The 18,616-nt window shown below is 41.0% G+C and overlaps 1 protein-coding gene and 1 non-coding gene across 2 annotated transcripts in view; one reads left to right on the top strand and one right to left on the bottom strand.

The window, feature by feature from the left end:
* Positions 1-545: 545 nt before the first annotated feature.
* On the bottom strand, positions 546-671 carry LOC114113428 (U6atac minor spliceosomal RNA). Its single transcript, XR_003588463.1, has one exon. It is a non-coding gene; the product is annotated as a U6atac minor spliceosomal RNA (small nuclear RNA).
* Positions 672-6,378: 5,707 nt separating this feature from the next.
* Positions 6,379-18,616, top strand: part of RECK (reversion inducing cysteine rich protein with kazal motifs) — an 83,415-nt gene continuing 71,177 nt past the window's right edge. The window contains exon 1 of the mRNA XM_012121069.5: positions 6,379-6,552. Within this exon, the coding sequence (XP_011976459.3) occupies positions 6,453-6,552 (100 nt within the window). The 5' untranslated portion in view covers positions 6,379-6,452. The remainder of the gene's footprint in view (positions 6,553-18,616) is intronic.

Raw genomic sequence — 18,616 nt, 5'->3', positions numbered from 1 at the left:
CCAAAGCATGAAAGTGAAAAGTGAAAGTGAAGTTGCTCAGTCGTGTCCGACTCTTAGCGACCCCATGGACTGCAGTCTACCAGGCTCCTTCATCCATGGGATTTTCCAGGCAAGAGTACTGGAGTGGGGTGCCATTGCCTTCTCTGGCCTCCCCCTTTAGCCCCTGGCAATCCCTAATCTTTTTATTGTCTCTGTAATTTTGCCTTTTCCAGAATGTTATTGAGTTGGAATCTGAAGGTATGTAACATTTTCAGATTGGCTTCTTTCACTCAGAAAATATGCCTTTTTAAGTTTCATCCCTGTCTTTTTGTGGGGTGGTTTTTTGTTGTTGATATTGGTTTTCTTTTTTTTTTAATTTCCAACATCATGATTAGTATTCTGTTCTATTCAATTGCTAAGTCGTGCCTGACTTTTTGCGACCCCATGGACTGCAGCATGTCAAGCTTCTCTGTCCTTCACTGTCTCCCGGAGTTTGCTCAGACTCATGTCTATTGAGTTGGTGATGCTGTCTAACCATCTCATCCTCTGCTGCCACCGTCCCCTTTTAAAAATAGTGGTTAGATGCCACAAAGTAGGTATCAATGCCCTAACCGTCTGTGTGTTGTCAGGCCCAAGGGCCTCTTCCATCCTTGTCAAGGTGGGTGCTAACCTTCTCTCCTTCCATAAGACACTCTGTGGTTTGACTAGCTCATTTCTTTTTATTGCTCAACAATCTTCCATTGTATGGAGGTATCACAGTTAGTTTAACCACTTACCTACTAAAAGACATTTGGTTGCTTCCAAGTTTTAGCAGTTATGAACAAAGCTGCTACAAATATCCACGTGCAGATTTTGGTATCGACATAAGTGTTCCTGAGTCAGTATTGAAATAAAAATCTGTCAATATTTCTTTTTCAAGATACCATGTTAATTTGAACGAAGAGTAGTCAGAGAACGCAAGGTGGGCTAATTAAAAAACCAAGACCCTTTACAAACTACTCATCTGTATGAAGCAGGATTTTCTCTACAACAGGCAACCAAAACAAAGTACAGAAATGGAAGCCAAACTGGTGTGACTACAATTATTATGCTGTGCTGTGCTTAGTCATTCATTCGTGTCCAACTCTTTGGGACGCCATGGACTATAATACAGCCTGCCAGACTCCTCTGTCCACAGGGATTCTCTAGGCAAGAATACTGGAGTGGGTTGCCATGCCCTCCTCCAGGGGCTCTTCCCAACCCAGGGATCGAACCCAGGCGTCCCACATCACAGGCGGATTCTTTACAATTTGAGCCACCAGGGAAGCCAAAGAATACTGGAATGGGTGGCCTATTCCTTCTCCAGGGAATCTTCCTGACCCAGGAATTGAACCAGGGTCTCCTGCATTGCAGGCAGATTCTTTACCAGCTGAGCTACCAGGGAAGCCCACAATTATCATACATATTCCCAATTTCAAGTTTTTGCGTTCATCAAAATTTCATTTATTATCTGAATTCTCATTTATTGTCTTTGAGCCAATTAATTATTATTAATTATATATTTGAACTGAGAAAATAAATGTAGCTTTTTTTATTCTATTTTATATGGTAGGACTCTGTAAGATTTTGTTGGGCAAAGGGTTCCATTGCTAAAAAATAAAAATAATATTTTTTAAGTTTGAAAATTGCTGAAGTAAGAAGGCAAGGAAAGTAGAGAATGGGGACAATTTCATACTCACAGGCTCATATGTTTAGAGGGCTTACTGGACGCTGGCAAGATAGTGTACCAGCATCACAGACTGAGGTCACAATGTTAAGTTTTATAATGTGTTCTTATTGAATGACTTGGTGTCAGGGCTTCTCTCTGTCCTGTGAGATCTCAATATAGGGGCAATGGGACTGTCAAATACCGATTTTGCTCCAAGGCATGGGATCCTTTGTTCTCCAAGGTTATAGTCACAGGCAGTAAACTGAACAGAGAACATGATAGCACTCAGAAAATGTTTGCTCTGGCTGGGCAGTTGCTTCTAAGCGACAGTTTGTAGCAGGGCTGCACAAATCTTTGATCAACAGCTACTTGTCTCTGCAAGTCCCCTTCCTGCCGAACGACTGAAACTTAATCTCAGTCAATTCAGTAGGATCTCAGCTGAGTCAAGGCCTCTCCCCAACCCCCTCCATAGTTTTGAGAGGAAAAATAGAGAGTCAAACCCACCAGCTGGGACTGGGGAAGAAGGCAGGACATCTGGTCCTCAGTCGTCATAATCAATCCCCATTGATACCTGCATTCTCATCTGGCATCCAGTTGTGTAGACCATGCAGATACCAGTTACAGCCTCCTTGTTCTGATCTGGAGGCCTCTTTGGGCTCTCAGCTCTCTCAGCTCCTGTGTTAGTCACTCAGTCGTGTCCAACTCTTTGCAACCCTATGGACTGTAGCCCGCCAGGCTCCTCTGTCCATGGAATTCTCCAGGCAAGAATACTGGTTGCCGTTCTCTTCTCCAGGGGATCTTCCTGACCCAGGTATCGAACGCGAGTCTCCTGCATTGTTGGGCAGATTTTTTACCATCTGAGCCAGAGACAGAAAACACTTAGCTCCTCTTCTGTGTCATTCTCGATGGGGAGCAAGGAACAGGACACATTTGCAACCAAAGGGCAGGGGAACTTTATGAGGTATGTCACTTCTCTGAGCTCCATGGGAGACAAGGCTCAGATCCCCTCTTATCTCAAGCCCCTCTGGGGTTCAGTGTCCCAGCCCACTACAGCCTCCCTTTTCCAGGGGCTTGCTTCCTTCCCCATCCCAGTGAGTCAAGTTGCTGGGGACTGATGGGAGTGGAGGGACTGACTCTGATTGGTAAGAAAATGTGTTTAAACTAAATAAACCGAGAAAAATCATTTCTATTAAAAATTAACTTCAGGAATGTATTAATAGTATGCATAAACTCCCAAAACCAATGTATGGGGTCCTAGTTAATTAAAATCAGCAAAACCTGCCATGTTCTTAATCAAAATATTTATCTTCCTCTAGATACCAAAGAGAAATCTGGAGTTACATAAAGGAATGAGGAGCATCAGAAATGCTTGACATATGGGTAAATATAAAACACAGTTTCTCATTTTATAATCTCTTAAATAATTGACTATTTAAAGCAAAATAATAACAGTGCATGGAAGCAAAATGTATGATAACATTAGCACAAAAGATGGGAGGAGAAAACGGAAGTATACTGGTGTCACGTCTTACATTTGACATGAAGTGATAATTATTATTTGAAGGTGAACTGTAATAAGTTAAACTGTATACTAAACTCTAGTGCACCTACTGAAAAATAAAACAAAGAAGTAGAGCTGATAAGCCAACAGAAGAGATATAATGAAATAATATAAACAACACTCCAAACACTTTTATTGTTCTGAGAGAAGATAGGAAAAGTAGGGAAAAGGAAAAAAGAACAACGGGAGTAAATAGAAAACAAATTGCAAGACAGATTTAAACTCAACCATATATCAATAATTACATTAAATCCAAACACTCGCATTAAAAGGCAAATATCATATTAAATTTTTTTAAAAAAGCAACCAACTATATGATTTCTCCAGGAAGCTTACTGGAAATACTTTATAAAGAAATGAAAGTAAAATCATGGGGAAATCATAATACACAAAAATGGATCAAAAGATTAGATGGGTTTTATTTATCTGAAATATAGAAACATGTTTTGAGCTCAGGAAAAAATCATTGATGGGTAACATTTTTTAAAAGTGGCACTTTAAAGATGATCTCTAAGCATTAACCTTTGTTTAAAATGAAAAGTAATTACACCAGCACTGTACAATAGAACTATATGAACCCCAAAGTGAACCATATACATAATTTTAAGTTTTCTAACAGTCACATTAAAAAAAGTAAAAAGAATAATGGTGGCTATATGTCATTATACATTTGTCAAAACCCACAGAATGTGTAAAGCCAAGAATGAACTCTAAGGTAAACTGGGGACTTCAGGTGATAATGATGTGGCAGTGCAGCTTCATCAATTGTAACAAATGCACCACTGAGGTGTGGGATGTTGATAGTGGAGGGGTCTGTGAGTATATTGTATGTTGAAGCAGGGGGTATATGAGAAATCTCTGTAATGTGCTTAGTTTTTCTGTGAGCCTAAGACCACTCTAAAAAATAAAGTCATTTTAAAACAAAAACAAGTTTTTTAAAAAAGGTGAAATTAGTTTTAATAACATCTTCAGTTCAGTCGCTCAGTCATGTCCGACTCTTTGCGACCCCATGGACTGCAGCACGCCAGGCTTCCCTGTCCATCACCAACTTCCAGAGCTTGCTCAAACTCATGTCCATTGAGTCGGTGATGCCATCCAAACATCTCATCTCCTGTCATCCCCTTCTCCTCCTGCTTTCAATCTTTTCCAGCATCAGGGCCTTTTCTAGTAAGTCAGTTCTTCGCATCAGGTGTCCAAAGTGTTGGAGTTTCAGCATCAGCATCAGCATCAGTCCTTCCAGTGAATATTCAGGACTGATTACCTTTAGGATTGACTGGTTTGATCTTCTTGCAGTCCAAGGGACTCTCAAGAGTCTTCAACACCACAGCTCAAAAGCATCAATTCTTCGGTGCTCAGCTTTCTTTATGGTTCAACTCTCGTATCCATACGTGGCTACTGGAAAAACCATAACTTTGAGTAGATGGACCTTTGTCGGTAAAGGAATGTCTTTGCTTTTTAATATGCTAGGTTTGTCATAGCTTTTCTTTCAAGGAGCAAGCATCTTTTAATTTCATTGCTACAGTCACCATCTGCAGTGATTTTGGAACCCAAGAAAATAGTCTGTCACTGTTTCCATTGTTTCCCCATCTATTTGCCATGAAGTGATGGGACCAGATGCCATGATCTTAGTTTTCTGAATGTTGAGTTTTAAGTCAGCTTTTTCACTCTCCTTTTTCACTTTCATCAAGAGGCTCTTTAGCTCCTCTTCACTTTCTGCCATAAGGGTGGTGTCATCTGCATATCTGAGGTTATTGATATTTCTCCTGGCAATCTTGATTCCAGCTTGTGCTTTGTACAGTCTGGCATTTCGCATGATGTGCTCTGCACATAAGTTAAATAAGCAAGGTTCTTGTTTTCATACTAAGTCTTCCAAATCCGGTTCCAGCATATTTCAGTTTGGAATTGCTATGTTTCAAGTACTCAACAGCTGCATGTGGCTAGTGGCTACCATATCAGCGCAAATCTAGGTTTTTTTACTCTTCTCTCCTAGGGAGGAGTGGGATGTAAGGTGAGATGAAACTGATAAAGGTGATTGGGTCTAAATGCTGAGAGCCTCTGATATCATGTTGAATAATTGTACATCATTCCATCTTGTAAGTAAAGAGGTGGTCTCTCAGAGAAGCAAGAGGGTTGTTGCCAGAGCAAACGTTTTAAAAAGATTATTGTAACTTATTCACATTTTCCTAAAGGAGAGAATAGACAGAGACCTAAAAGACATACAAATTAACTTCTATACATGGACTTTGGTTGGAACTTGAAAACTGTAAAAGGAAATTATGAGACAATAAGGAAAATGTAAACACTGGATATTTAATGATATTCCATATTAAAAAATGTAACAGTGGTTATGTTTGCTTTTTGTTTTTTTAAGGAAGAGGAAAGGGGAAAATGTATTACATAATTGACAAAAGGAAAGGAGAGGGAGAGAAGGAGGGACACAGGAACGGAGTGGGGTTTGGAGAACGCTTTGATAATAAGCAGACCCACCTCTAAATTGTCTCTTAAAGTCTAAACCCAGCCTGGCCTTCAAGGCTCTCCATATTTAGATACACAAGCATTCTCCTCTCCACATTCTCCTGATGGCAACATCAGGTGTCCTTAGAACATCAAAGACACAGTGAGGCTACACGTGCCGAAGAGGTTTGGTGGCGAATTCTTGCCTCGGGCTCTTGTCAGGAGATTGTCAGAGGCAGAGCCCCTCCGATTTCAGGGGAGGTGGAGTTGTCCCGGATGACACGCCCTCTTGGGGTGTGAGGCAGCGTCGGGCAGAAAGGATATTAAGATCATCGAAGTGCGTGAAAGGGACAAGTCCCTTTGGTTCAGCCTTGGCCTGTGACCCAGTTCTCAGGGGAACTTGCGGCGTGACCTTGGGCTAATGGTCTCTCCGCTGTGCCTCAGTGACCGGATCTGCAAACCTCGGGAGATCGAGTCATCCTTAGGACCCTCCCAACCCTGACATCCTCTGACTCGCCTCTTGGAGAACGCCGGCTGCCAGATTCAGCAGCAGAAGCAGACAGACAGCTAGCTGGGCCTTAACAAAGAGCGGGGTCTCGGGCAGGTTCCCGCCCCCAGCAGGTTTTGGAAAATCCTTGCGGCCGAGGGGCGGGGTTTCGCGCCGCAGCCAATCACCAAGGGTCCGGGCCACCGGGGCGGGGCCTCCGCGAGTTGCCGCGGCGGGCAGGCTGGGTCCGAGCATCAAGCTGCCCTGGAGCCCCAGGCCTGGACATGGCGACTGTCCGGGCCTCCCCGCGAGGCGCGCTGCTGCTTCTCCTGACGGTGGCTGGGGTCGCGGAGGTGGCAGGGGGCCTGGCCCCAGGCAGTGCGGGTGAGTAACTTCTGGAGCAGCGGTTCGAGGAGGTCCAGAGCGGTCGCCTCAGCCCTCCAAGATGGCGCGGAGCAGGGGGCGGGGGTGCCGGCGACCCCCAGACCCGGTCCAAGTCTGGTGACCCAGGGTCGGGAGGTCCCAGCAGGCGGCAGGAGGGACTGAGGCGGGACGAGGAGGACCCCTCTCCACCCTCCCTCTTTCCGCCCAGATCCCCTGAACTGGGAGCCGTGACCTGGGTTCGAGGCCTTTCCCTGTCACCCACCGAGCAGGAGCCCTCAGTTCAGCCCGTATCCTCTCACCCGGCTCGGGTCTCTGTCCGAAGAGCGCGAAATGCCTTCGCCCAGGACCGTCGCGAGGGTGGGACGGGATTTTGGAGGGGCCTCCGCCTTACCTCCACCCTGGCCAGTTACTGTTGCTTGTTACTTGATCCTCGGTTCAGAAAGGCCGACCTCGGGCAGCGAGCACTTATGTGCTCTACAGCCTGACTGACTTCTGAAATCTCAGGCAGAGACTAGGTCCAAGTCTCCTAAAGCCGATTCTGCTGCTCTTCTCTGTGGGTATGCAGTGCGTCCAAGACAGCGCTGGGCTCTGGCAGGAGAGATTAGAAATCAGGGAACTCTCTCTTTGGGGGCTGACTTGAGGAGAGTTTTGTTCTTGCTCTGGAGGAATTAGACCACGAGTGAATAGGAAGCTGTTCAGTGCTTACTGAGTGTCTCCCACGTGCTGGGTTTTAGTAGTTGTTGCCAACTCCTGCCCTCCACCAGCTTTAGCTAGAGGGTGGGGTACCACAAGACAGGAGCGGCTACAATTCCAGGCTGAAGTATCCACATGAAGCGATGAGGGCTGTGAGTGCACACAGGGAGAGAGATGATGATGTCCACTCAGGTTGGGAAGATAATTGAATGATGCCCCAGCTTCACTAGATATTAAAAGATGGCTGGAATTTATACATGCGAAAGTGGAGAAGTGCATTGCTCACAGGGAGACACACCTGGAAAGAGCAAAATCAGCCTCAACAGGTTTCAAGGTAGCTTACAAGAGTTAAAGGATTTTGTTTAAGCCAAGAGTATTTCAAGAAGGGAGAGAATTGTCAGGAGCCTGGGGTTATATAGTTAATTATAATTGAGTTCTAACAAAGCTGTCAATTAGACAAATCAAAGGAGAAAGAAAGAATGTTGTATATTTGGGGCTAAATCAGCTTACTTTCCTGGGTCCTATTTTTTCTCTTTAAGTTAAAGAAATTGAATTAAAGCACTTTCAAAGTTTTGATTCATTAGAAAACTAGTTGCCTATTATCCCATAGCTGGTCAGTTCTGTGGGAAATAGTAGAGTAGAATATAGTTAAGAATATTTGAACAAATTTACTTAGCTTTATTCTTTGTGCTTTAATATCCACATTTATTGTATATAAAGATTCAAGATTATCATAGATTTTTATCGCAATAATGGAGATAATACACACACTTCCCTGGTGGCTCAGACAGTAAAGCGTCTCTCTACAATGTGGGAGACCCGGGTTCGATCCCTGGGTTGGTAAGATCCCCTGGAGAAGGAAATGGCAATCCACTCCAGGGCTATTGCCTGGAAAATCCCATGGACAGAGGAGCCTGGTAGGCTACAGCCCATGGGGTAGCAAAGAGTTGGACACGACTGAGTGACTTCACTTCACTTCACATGCATATTAGCTATTAAGTAAGTTTAGGAAACACTGTACACTGTACCCCTCTCTTATAAATTCACAAACAGGTTAGGTTCACAATAGTTTGCAAAGATTCCTGTGGTTAAGAAACTTGTTGCTGGGAGAATGGAGAAATGGGGAAATGACTGCTGATGAGTATGAAGTTTCTTTTCAGGGTGATGAAAATGTTTGAAATTGAAAAATAGTGAGCACAATTCTGTGAATATACTAAAAACAACTGAATGGTACACTTTAAAAGTATGAATTTTATAATGTGTTACTGTTAAAAGATAGACGGGGTCATATTAAAATTGCAAGTTTATTTGAGCAAAAATTGATTTGAATTTGGACAGTGTCAAATGGGAAGTAACAGGAGCTCAGGAAGGACTTTTATAGAAAAGGTGGAGACGAAGCAAGGAAATATTTGATTGGCTATAGTTTGAGCAGGTGTCTTATTTGGGAAAGCCCAGGTGACTGTTCCTGATTGATTGTCCTTAGGATTTTGATCTCTTAACCTTGGGGCATTATAGGCTTAAGTTTTGGTTTACTTAGGTAGGCTACTAAGGAACTGATGCCAACTCAGTCTAGTGGTCTCCTTGTTTTATTAATTTAACATGACTTTTATCTCAGTAAAATTGTTATGCAAAGAAAGAAAGAAACCTTTTTGCTTAAAGAACTGTTTTTCTTCATAGTACCTCAATCCCAATTTAGGAAATTCTGGGCTAGCAGATTTCTAAAGGCCCTACCAGTTCAAAACGTCCATGACAACACAGAATTTGCATTGTTTGCTAAAAAAGGAAAACCCCCAAGTTTGATGTAAAAGTGAGAATTGTCTCTTGTACTAAATTCTTAGGCATATATTGCCTGCTTCCTTACATAAAGGACATTGAGTAATATAATGAACAAAGGATTCCACTGTGGATTTGTATAAAGTGTGGAAAATGTTCCTCAATCCTAGACAAAAATTAAGAAAACAATATTAAATTGTGTTTCAATAAAGGCCTGACTTGTATTCCTGCTCAGTCTTCGTTCTCATCTCCTTACCCCATCCAAGGTTGAGTAATCCTGTCTCCTCTGGTATAAAGCATTTTACAAGTCTTATTTGTTCTGACTTGGAGATTTCATTCCTGTTGGAGGAGAGGGAAGGAATGATTTGACTTGTTAGTTATTATCTCTTGTGAAGTTTGGCCACACCCTGTACGTTGGAGTAACGCCACACTTCCACAGTGTACTTTCTGGTCTCCTTGACCCCCAGCTCTCCTCCTCAGCACCTCTAGTGTTTCCTTTGAAGGATAGGCTGGAACCTTGTGCTACAGTCTGAGAATCTGTGTGTCATGTCACCTGATACTAGCTCTGTTTCTATCTAAGATATTTTCTAATTGTACTAAAGAGAGAAAGATGTAACATTAAGGTCTAGGTTTCAATAAGTTGATATTTAAGAAATTATGTAATAGCCTAGGATCCTGAAAAAGAATGTAATGAATTTTAAGTTAGAAAAAGTGACCGCCTATCTGGAGGAATGTAATAAGAAACAGATTCTCTTTCCTTTCAAATAGAACTATCTTGGCCCACACTGTAAAAGGAGTGAGAAACCAGATATAACAGTTTATTCTGGTATGCTACTAAAGGTTCCTGTCTTATAGTCCTAGATTTAAACAGTCTTTCATTAATCATACCTTTCATCCTTTGCCACTTTTTGAAGAAAGTAGAATGATGTCAAACAGGTGGTTTTTATATATTATAAATGTGTTTTTTTTTTTAAGAGCAAAAGAGATACTGCAAAAAATTTGCACGCTTACTATATATCAGGCACTGTTTTAGGTTCAGGGTTACTGCTTTCAAAGGGCTTCGATTTCTAGTAGAGGGGAAATAGACTGTTGTTCAGTAACTAAGTCATGTCCAACTCTTTGCGCCCCCATGGACTGGAGCTTCCCTGTCTTTCACTATCTCCTGGAGATTACTCAGATTCATGTTGATTGAGCCGGTGATAGACAATAAACAGATAAATAAAATGATTTCTAGTAGTGATAAATATGCTGTGAAGGAAACTAGAGGGTAGCATAAAGAATTGTGTGAGTAGTGAGGAGTGGTTCTTTCTATAATGATGTCAAGAAAAGCTTCTTTGAGAGGGTAAAGTTCTGAACTGAAATGTGAAGACCAAAGGTGCTGTCCTTAGGAAAGATCAGGATGGGGACCAGAAAGTGCATAGGCCCTGAAGCAAGAAGAAACTGAAGGTCAGTATGGTTGCAACATAGTGAGCAGGTGAATTAGCCAGGGCTGGTGGGCTGCCGTCTATGGGGTCGCACAGAGTCGGACATGACTAAATCGACTTAGCAGCAGCAGCAGGAGAGTCAGAAAACAATAGAATGGGAAAGACTAGAGATCTCTTCAAGAAAATTAGAGATACCAAGGGAACGTTTCATGCAAAGATGGGCACAATAAAGGACAGAAATGGTATGGACCTAACAGAAGCAGAAGATATTAAGAAGAGGTAGCAAGAATACACAGAACTATACAGAAAGATCTTCATGACCCAGATAACCATGATGGTGTGATCACTAGACTAGAGCCACATCCTGAGATGTGAAGTCAAGGGGGCCTTAGGAAGCATCACTTCAAAAAAAACTAGTGACACAATTCCAGTTGAGCTATTTCAAATCCTTAACGATGATGCTGTCAAAGTGCTACAATATGCCAGCAAATTTGGGAAACTCAGCAGTGGCCACAGGACTGGAAAAGGTCAGTTTTCATTCCAATCCCAAAGAAAGGCAATGCCAAAGAATGTTCACACTACCATACAATTGAACTCATCTCACACGCTCGCAATGTAATGTTCAAAATTCTCCAAGCCAGCCTTCAATAGTGCAAGAACCATGAACTTCCAGATGTTCAAGCTGGTTTTAGAAAAGGCAAATGAACCAGAGATCAAATTGCAACATCCATTGGATCATTGAAAAAAGTGAGAGAGTTCCAAAAAAACATCTACTTCTGCTTTATTGACTATGCCAAAGCCTTTGATTGTGTGGATCACAACAAACTGTGGAAAATTCTGAAAGAGATGGGAGTACCAGACCAACTGACCTGTCTCCTGAGAAATCTGTATGCAGGTCAAGAAGCAACAGTTAGAACTGTACACAAAACAACAGACTGGTTCCAAATCAGGAAAGGAGTACGTCAAGGCTGTATACTGTCACCCTGCTTATTTAGCTTATAGGCAGAGTACATCATGTGAAATACCAAGGCTGGATGAAGTACAAGCTGAAATCAAGATTGCTGGGAAAAATATCAATAATCTTAGATACACAGACAACACCACCCTTATGGCAGAAAGTGAATAAGAACAAAAGAGCCTCTTGTTGAAAGCGAAAGAGAGTGAAATAGTTGGCTTAAAACTCAACATTCAGAAAACTGAGATCATGGCATCTGATCCCATCAATTCATGGTATATAGATGGGGAAACAATGGAAACAGTGACAGACTTTAGAGGGTTCCAAAGTCACTGCAGATGGTGACTGCAGCCATGAAATTAAAAGATGGTTGCTCCTTGGAAGAAAAGCTATGACTAACCTAGACAGCACATTAAAAAGCAGAGATGTTACTTTGCTGACAAAGGTCTGTCTAGTCAAAGCTACGGTTTTTCCCTTGGTCATGTATGGATTTGAGAGTTGGACTATAAAGAATGCTGAGCGCTGAAGAATTGATGCTTTTGAACTATGGTGTTGGTGAAGACTCTTGAGAGTCCTTGGACAGCAAGGAGATCCAACCAGTCAATCCTAAAGGAAATCAGTCCTGAATGTTCATTGGAAGGACTGATGCTGAAGCTGAAAACTCCAATACTTTGGCCACTTGATGTGAAAAACTGACTCATTGTAAAAGACACTGGTGCTGGAAAAGATTGAAGGCAGGAGGGGAAGGGGACGACAAGATGAGATGGTTAGATGGTCTCACCAACTTGATGGACATAAGTCTGAGCAAGCAAGGAGTTGGTGATGGACAGGGAGGCCTGGCGTGCTGCAGTCCATGGGGCTGCAAAGAGTCTGACACAACTGAGCAGCAACTGAACTGAACTGAACTCAGGAGAGTCAGACACAGCTGAAGCGATTTAGCACACACGCATGCAGATAGTACTGAGCTGTGCAAAAGGCCACTGAAGGATTGTGGTTATTATTGTATGTGCAAATAGAAACCAGTGGACCTTTAAGAGATGTATGCTTTCATTTCTGTTTTAGATCACACTGACTGCTGAATTTTTAAAAGTTATTGTAAGAGGGTAGGAATCAAAGCAGAGCTATTAGGCCACTGTAGTAGTCAAGGTAGGAGATAATTCTTAGAGTGATGACGGGGATTAAAGAGGACAGATTCAGAATATATCACTAATGGATTGGATGTGGAAAGTGAGGGAAGCAAGAATTAAAGATTATTTCTAGATTTTCACCTTGAGCAACTTTGTGGAAAATGTTGCTATTTACTGAGGTCAAGATGATGGGGAGAAGTAAGTTGGAGGTTTGGCAGGTGAGTCAGGAAGAGAATCAAAATTTCTGTTTTCATATATGTTTAAGGTGGATATTAGGACTAACTCCCCTTGGTCCATTGCTTACTAAATTAAATGTCACACCTGTAAGTATTCCATTCAGCAAATATTCATTGAGGGGTTAATAGTGCCAGACACTGTGACAAGCATTAGGTACATAATTTGGTAAACAAAAACAGACGTGGTCTCTGCTTTCATAGGGTTTATGGTTTAGCGAGAATATCAGACATTCAGTTCAGTTCAGTCGCTCAGTTGTGTCCGACTCTTTGCGACCTGAAGAATTGCAGCACATCAGGCCTCCCTGTCCATCACCAACTCCCGGAGTTCACTCAGACTCACGTCCATCGAGTCAGTGATGCCATCCAGCTCTCTCATCCTCTGTCGTCCCCTTCTCCTCCTGCCGGCAATCCCTCCCAGCATCAGAGTCTTTTCCAGTGAGTCAACTCTTTGCATGAGGTGGCCAAAGTACTGGAGTTTCAGCTTAATAGCATCATTCCTTCCAAAGAAATCCCAGGGCTGACCTTCAGAATGGACTGGTTGGATCTCCTTGCAGTCCAAGGGACTCTCAGGAGTCTTCTCCAACACCACAGTTCAAAAGCATCAATTCTTTGGCACTCAGCTTTCTTCACAGTCCAACTCTCACATCCATACATGACCACAGGAAAAACGATAGCCTTGACTAAACGGACCTTTGTTGGCAAAGTAATGTCTCTGCTTTTGAATATGCTATCTAGGTTGGTCATAACTTTTCTTCCAAAGAGTAAGCATCTTTTAATTTCATGGCTGCAGTCACCATCTGTAGTGATTTTGGAGCCCAAAAAGATAAAGTCTGACACTGTTTCCACTGTTTCCCCATCTATTTCCCATCAAGTGATGGGACCAGATGCCATGATCTTCGTTTTCTGAATGTTGAGCTTTAAGCCAACTTTTTCAGTCTCCTCTTTCACTTTCGTCAAGAGGCTTTTTAGTCCCTCTTCACTTTCTGCCATAAGGGTGGTGTCGTCTGCATATCTGAGGTTATCGATATTTCTCCCAGCAATCTTGATTCCAGCTTGTGCTTCTTCCAGCCCAGCGTTTCTCATGATGTACTCTGCATATAAGTTAAATATCACCAAAAAGTGTGTAATATCTGCATTACTAGTATTGTGTAGTTATATTTGTAGATATCCATTTATATTCTAAATCTGAATATATTTGAGGAAAAATCATACGATTTAGTCAAATATGTAATACATAATGTAGAGCACATAACTTACATGAAGAAGACTTCAAGAAAAGTGTAATAAGTATTAAGAGAAACATTTTCACCATGGAATATATCATTGGGAGCCAGACACAAATACTTTGAGATCCCTTGTTTTATAGATGGGAATAGATAGCATAGAATGGAGAAGGGAATTATCCGAGAATACTGGCTATTGGCGTCTGTGGGGTGGGGGCGGATCTGAGGAGTCATTTGCTTAGTTGTTTCATAATGATGTATAATAATGTTTTTAGGGTCTTTTGACCCCCAAAAGAACAGAAACCAAGGTGGCTTAGGAGTAGGGAGCTAGCTAGATAGCATCTAACAGGGAACATGGAAATCCAAGGATAGGAAATTGAGCACAACCTCAGGGACTGCTGTGGGAACTGGAAAGCTGCCAGGAACCAAGACTACATTTTTTATTAATTTTTTTTTTACTTACTTTACAATATTGTATTGATTTTGCCATACATGAACGTGAATCCACCACGGGTGTACACATGTTCCCCGTCCTGAACCCCCCTCCCACCTCTCTCCCCATCCCATCCCTCTGGGTCATCCCAGTGCACCAGCCCCAAAGCATCCTGTATCATGCATTGAACCTGGACTGGCGATTCATTTCACATATGATATTATACATGTTTCATTGCCATTCTCCCAAATCATCCCACCGTCGCCCTCTCCAACAGAGTCCAAAAACTGTTCTATACATCTGTGTCTCTTTTTCTGTCTCTCATACAGGGTTATAGTTACCATCTTTCTAAATTCCATATATATGCGTTAGGATACTGTATTGGTGTTTTTCTTTCTGGCTTACTTCACTCTGTATAATAGGCTCCAGTTTCATCCACCTCATTAGAACTGATTCAAATGTATTCTTTTTAATGGCTGAGTAATACTCCATTGTATATATGTACTACAGCTTTCTTATCCATTTGTCTGCTGATGGACATCTAGTTTGCTTCCATGTCCTGGCTATTCTAAACAGTGCTGCGATGAACACTGGGGTACACGTGTCCCTTTCAATTCTGGTTTGCTCGGTGTGTATGCCCAGCAGTGGGATTGCTGGGTCGTATGGCAGTTCTATTTCCAGTTTTTTAAGGAATCTCCACACTGTTCTCCATAGTGGCTGTACTAATTTGCATTCCCACCAACAGTGTAAGAAGGTTCCCTTTTCTCCACACCCTCTCCAGCATTTATTGCTTGTAGACTTTTGGATAGCAGTCATTCTGACTGGCCAAGACTACTTTTAGAGACAGTCTCCCTCTGTCTCTCATAGCTTGTCTCTCTACATCTCTTGCCTTCCCCATTCTCCACCACTAGCTTCCTCTTCTTACTCATGGTTTCTCTATACCATAAAACTTCCTCAGCTGCAGCTCGTCTTGACCTGATATCTGTAGAGCCCACCATCCTCTGGGTACATACGTCTGTGCCTGTGCATATGATTGGGTCCAGCCTATCTTTTGACCTGGGTCAATAACTCTTATGACGTTTGCTAAATTATGGCTTGGTCCGTAATGGGACCCTTACCACATGGGAAATGTGGTATGACAGTGATACAGTGAGAGAAATAAACTTTTTATACATTTTTTTCTGATTAAAAATACTTTGCATAAGTAGGAAATTATTACTTATTAACCAGTGAATAAGAAAAATTTTTGAGCTGAGCACTGTGCTGAATTGTGTACAAGAAGTTCCCATTCAGTCTGGAAATACCATTAGTACACACATGAAATTATTAGAGTTAAGTGATAAAGTTTTCAGTTCTAACTGGAATAGTAGGACATTAACCAAAAGAACAGCATGGCCTGGAGTTGTTAGAGAAGAAAGGCTTACTTAGAGTTGAGATGGGGCTTAATTTTAAGCCTTGAAAGATGTTTGGGATTTATGTCAGCTGGAAAGAGGGCAGTAAGCATTACAGGCAGAAGGCTGTGATCAAGGTATTATTGTATAAATAGAGGCTTTCCTTGTTAAAAAATAGTAGAAGATCAGGGAGGGGAAGGTAAGAAGAAGACTTAAGAAAATTTAGAACTGAAACAGCAGGAAGCCATTGTGGGCCCTTGATTAAAAGAGTGACATCATGAAAAGTAATTTAAAAAATTAATCTGGCAGTCATATTGATAACAGAAGAGAATGAACCTAATTGGCAGTTGTAGCATTACAGTTTGAGGCAAGCAGTGGAGGATATCTGTAACTTGTAAATGAGTCAAGAAAAAGGTACAGTGTTGAATCCAGGTAGTAGGTATATAAATAATCATTTTACTCTTTGGCTCTTTCTTGGCTGATGATATATTTTATGTATATACACAGGCACACATCCACCTTCCAAGGGATAAATGTGACAATTGTAAGAATGCATTTATAAGTTAAAGTTGCAGTTGTCATTTAAATGTTTTTAAGGTTGGTCAATTTCCAGACTGTTTGGGAAATAAAAATTTGAAGATAAGATAAAATTTTTAAAATTAACATACCTTTTTTATTTGGAATGGTCTTTTTGCAGTATCAGCTCAGATTTAGTTTATTCCCTGTCAGTAGTGCAGCATATATGTATTCTGTTTTAGTAATTCTCTAAAAATACATTAATTAGAAAGAATCTTTATTTTCTTTAGAAAAGAAAACAATACTGGCTTTTCATTAACCAAATTGAGGTTTTGGGAGTCTTCTATAGCAAACTCTCTTTTAACTTCAAATATCCTATAATTCTATGAATATTTTAGTTTTAGATTAGTGTGTGTAATTGTTTTTTTAAATGCTAGTTGGTCTCAGAAGTTGCATTTTTCCCTTGTGGCTGGAGCATGTGCTTCCTGCTTGCTTGCCTGTCTTTAGTAGGCATGTGGCCCAAACCAGCAGCCAACCCTTGATGTTTCTAATTACTGGGTAATTCTGCTCAAATATTTCTAGGTTGCGCTAATACTCTCTTAAATCCAATATATGTGGCTTTTAGTAATCAGTTTTGGGTTTTTATTAATTTTATATTTTCAGAGTTTAGAAATAAGAATGCAAAATATTACACTCATCCTTATGTCTTTAATAAGGATGATATCTGTGCTATTTATTTTCATCCTGTCAATAGCAAGTGTTATTTTGAACTAATTTACCTTTATCTGTTCAATTCCATTTTATGAAGATAACCAGAGTTTTAAACTATTCTTGAAGAACCAGAAATTAGGTTAGAATCAAATTATAAAAATGAAGCATTTCTAGAATTCACTGTCTTCTTTTGTATAAAACATTAGGCCTTGGAGAGTTTTTTGTACTCTAATAGTTGAATGACCCAATTAATCCATTTTAAAAGCTCTGAAAAGACAAAGACCTTTAATTGCCACATTAATTGCATTTGAATCCTTTGCCCTCATTCTTAATAAAGGCATATGACTTAATGTCTATTTGTAGACATAAAGTATGCAGTGTTTAAGAGTCTAGTAAGTTTTTGTTGTTTCAAAGAAAGAAAAATGTGTACAAATATAATGATGACTAATGTTAAAAATAAAATGTGGAGAACATGATTTAGTATAGGTCCCCTAGCCTGTTCTAGGAGGGTGGCAGTTCCTCTCAAGAGAGGAAATGTATTATTACAGAGGAATGCTTGGTTAGGAGGGGGAAGGGCATTACTACTAGAAGACTTCAGGCTGCTCTCTAATCCCATTTTGTCAGAAATTTCAGAAGCCTTTTGGAAAGACTAGAAAGAAATATGTCAAAAATGTCAATACACGTTCTGACAGGACAGTGGGAATATTAGATCATTTTTCTTCTTTTCCAGATTTTGGGATTTCTTAATGAAAAAGTGAATCATTTTAAAAATTTAACTTTGGGGATCACCCCACTATAAATTTGACCTTTACCATTAAATAGGAAAAAATAAACCTTTATATTTTTAACAAATCTTTCATTGTTATTGGAGTTTTAATTGTGACACATTTCATGTTTCTGTTCTAAATAGACCTTTGCTCCAAGAAACTTTTTTTCCAAAAATTCCTAGGCCCAAGTCAGACTCTTGCCTGCCTGTTTTCTTTTTGTTAAGCCTGTGCTTATGGGGATCATGTATTATCCTGAGTTATCTTTGCTCTCCATCAGCTGGATTTTCTGTCCTCATGTGACCTTTGTGTTGGAAGATAGTAGAAAGTAGCAACAACTTGAGCATTTCAAAAGATCACATCGATGTCACACAGAAGATCCCCCGCCCCACCTTTCTTTTCTTGCCTGTCTTCTTCATTCTAATGAGGCTGGGGACATAACAGGATCTTAAAAGGGAGGGGGTTCAGCATGGTGTGGCATGGCAGAGAAGAGAGGGATGTTGTGAGAAAGTCTCATTAGTGATTGGGCCCATCCTTGAATACAGTGCTTCTAAGAAGGTAGCTATAGCCTATAAACAGGGAATTTTTTAATTTCTGAAACTTAATGGAATTTCTACATGCTGAAAATGGCAACTCACTCCAGTATTCTTGCCTGGAAAATCCCATGGATGGAGGAGCCTGACAGGCTGCAGTCTACAGAGTTGCAAAGAGTCAGATAGGACTGAGCGACTTCACTTTTTCAGAATTTTTAAGTCAAATGTTAAAACTTTAAGACAACTTTTTCCATATAGCATTAGAAAGCCTGTCCCACAGTAGTG

This window comes from Ovis aries, chromosome 2 (genome assembly GCF_016772045.2).
Source record: "Ovis aries strain OAR_USU_Benz2616 breed Rambouillet chromosome 2, ARS-UI_Ramb_v3.0, whole genome shotgun sequence".
NCBI classification, from domain to species: Eukaryota; Metazoa; Chordata; class Mammalia; order Artiodactyla; family Bovidae; genus Ovis; species Ovis aries.
Note: the sequence above shows the minus strand (reverse complement) of the source record. Positions and strands in the feature narration are given on the sequence as shown.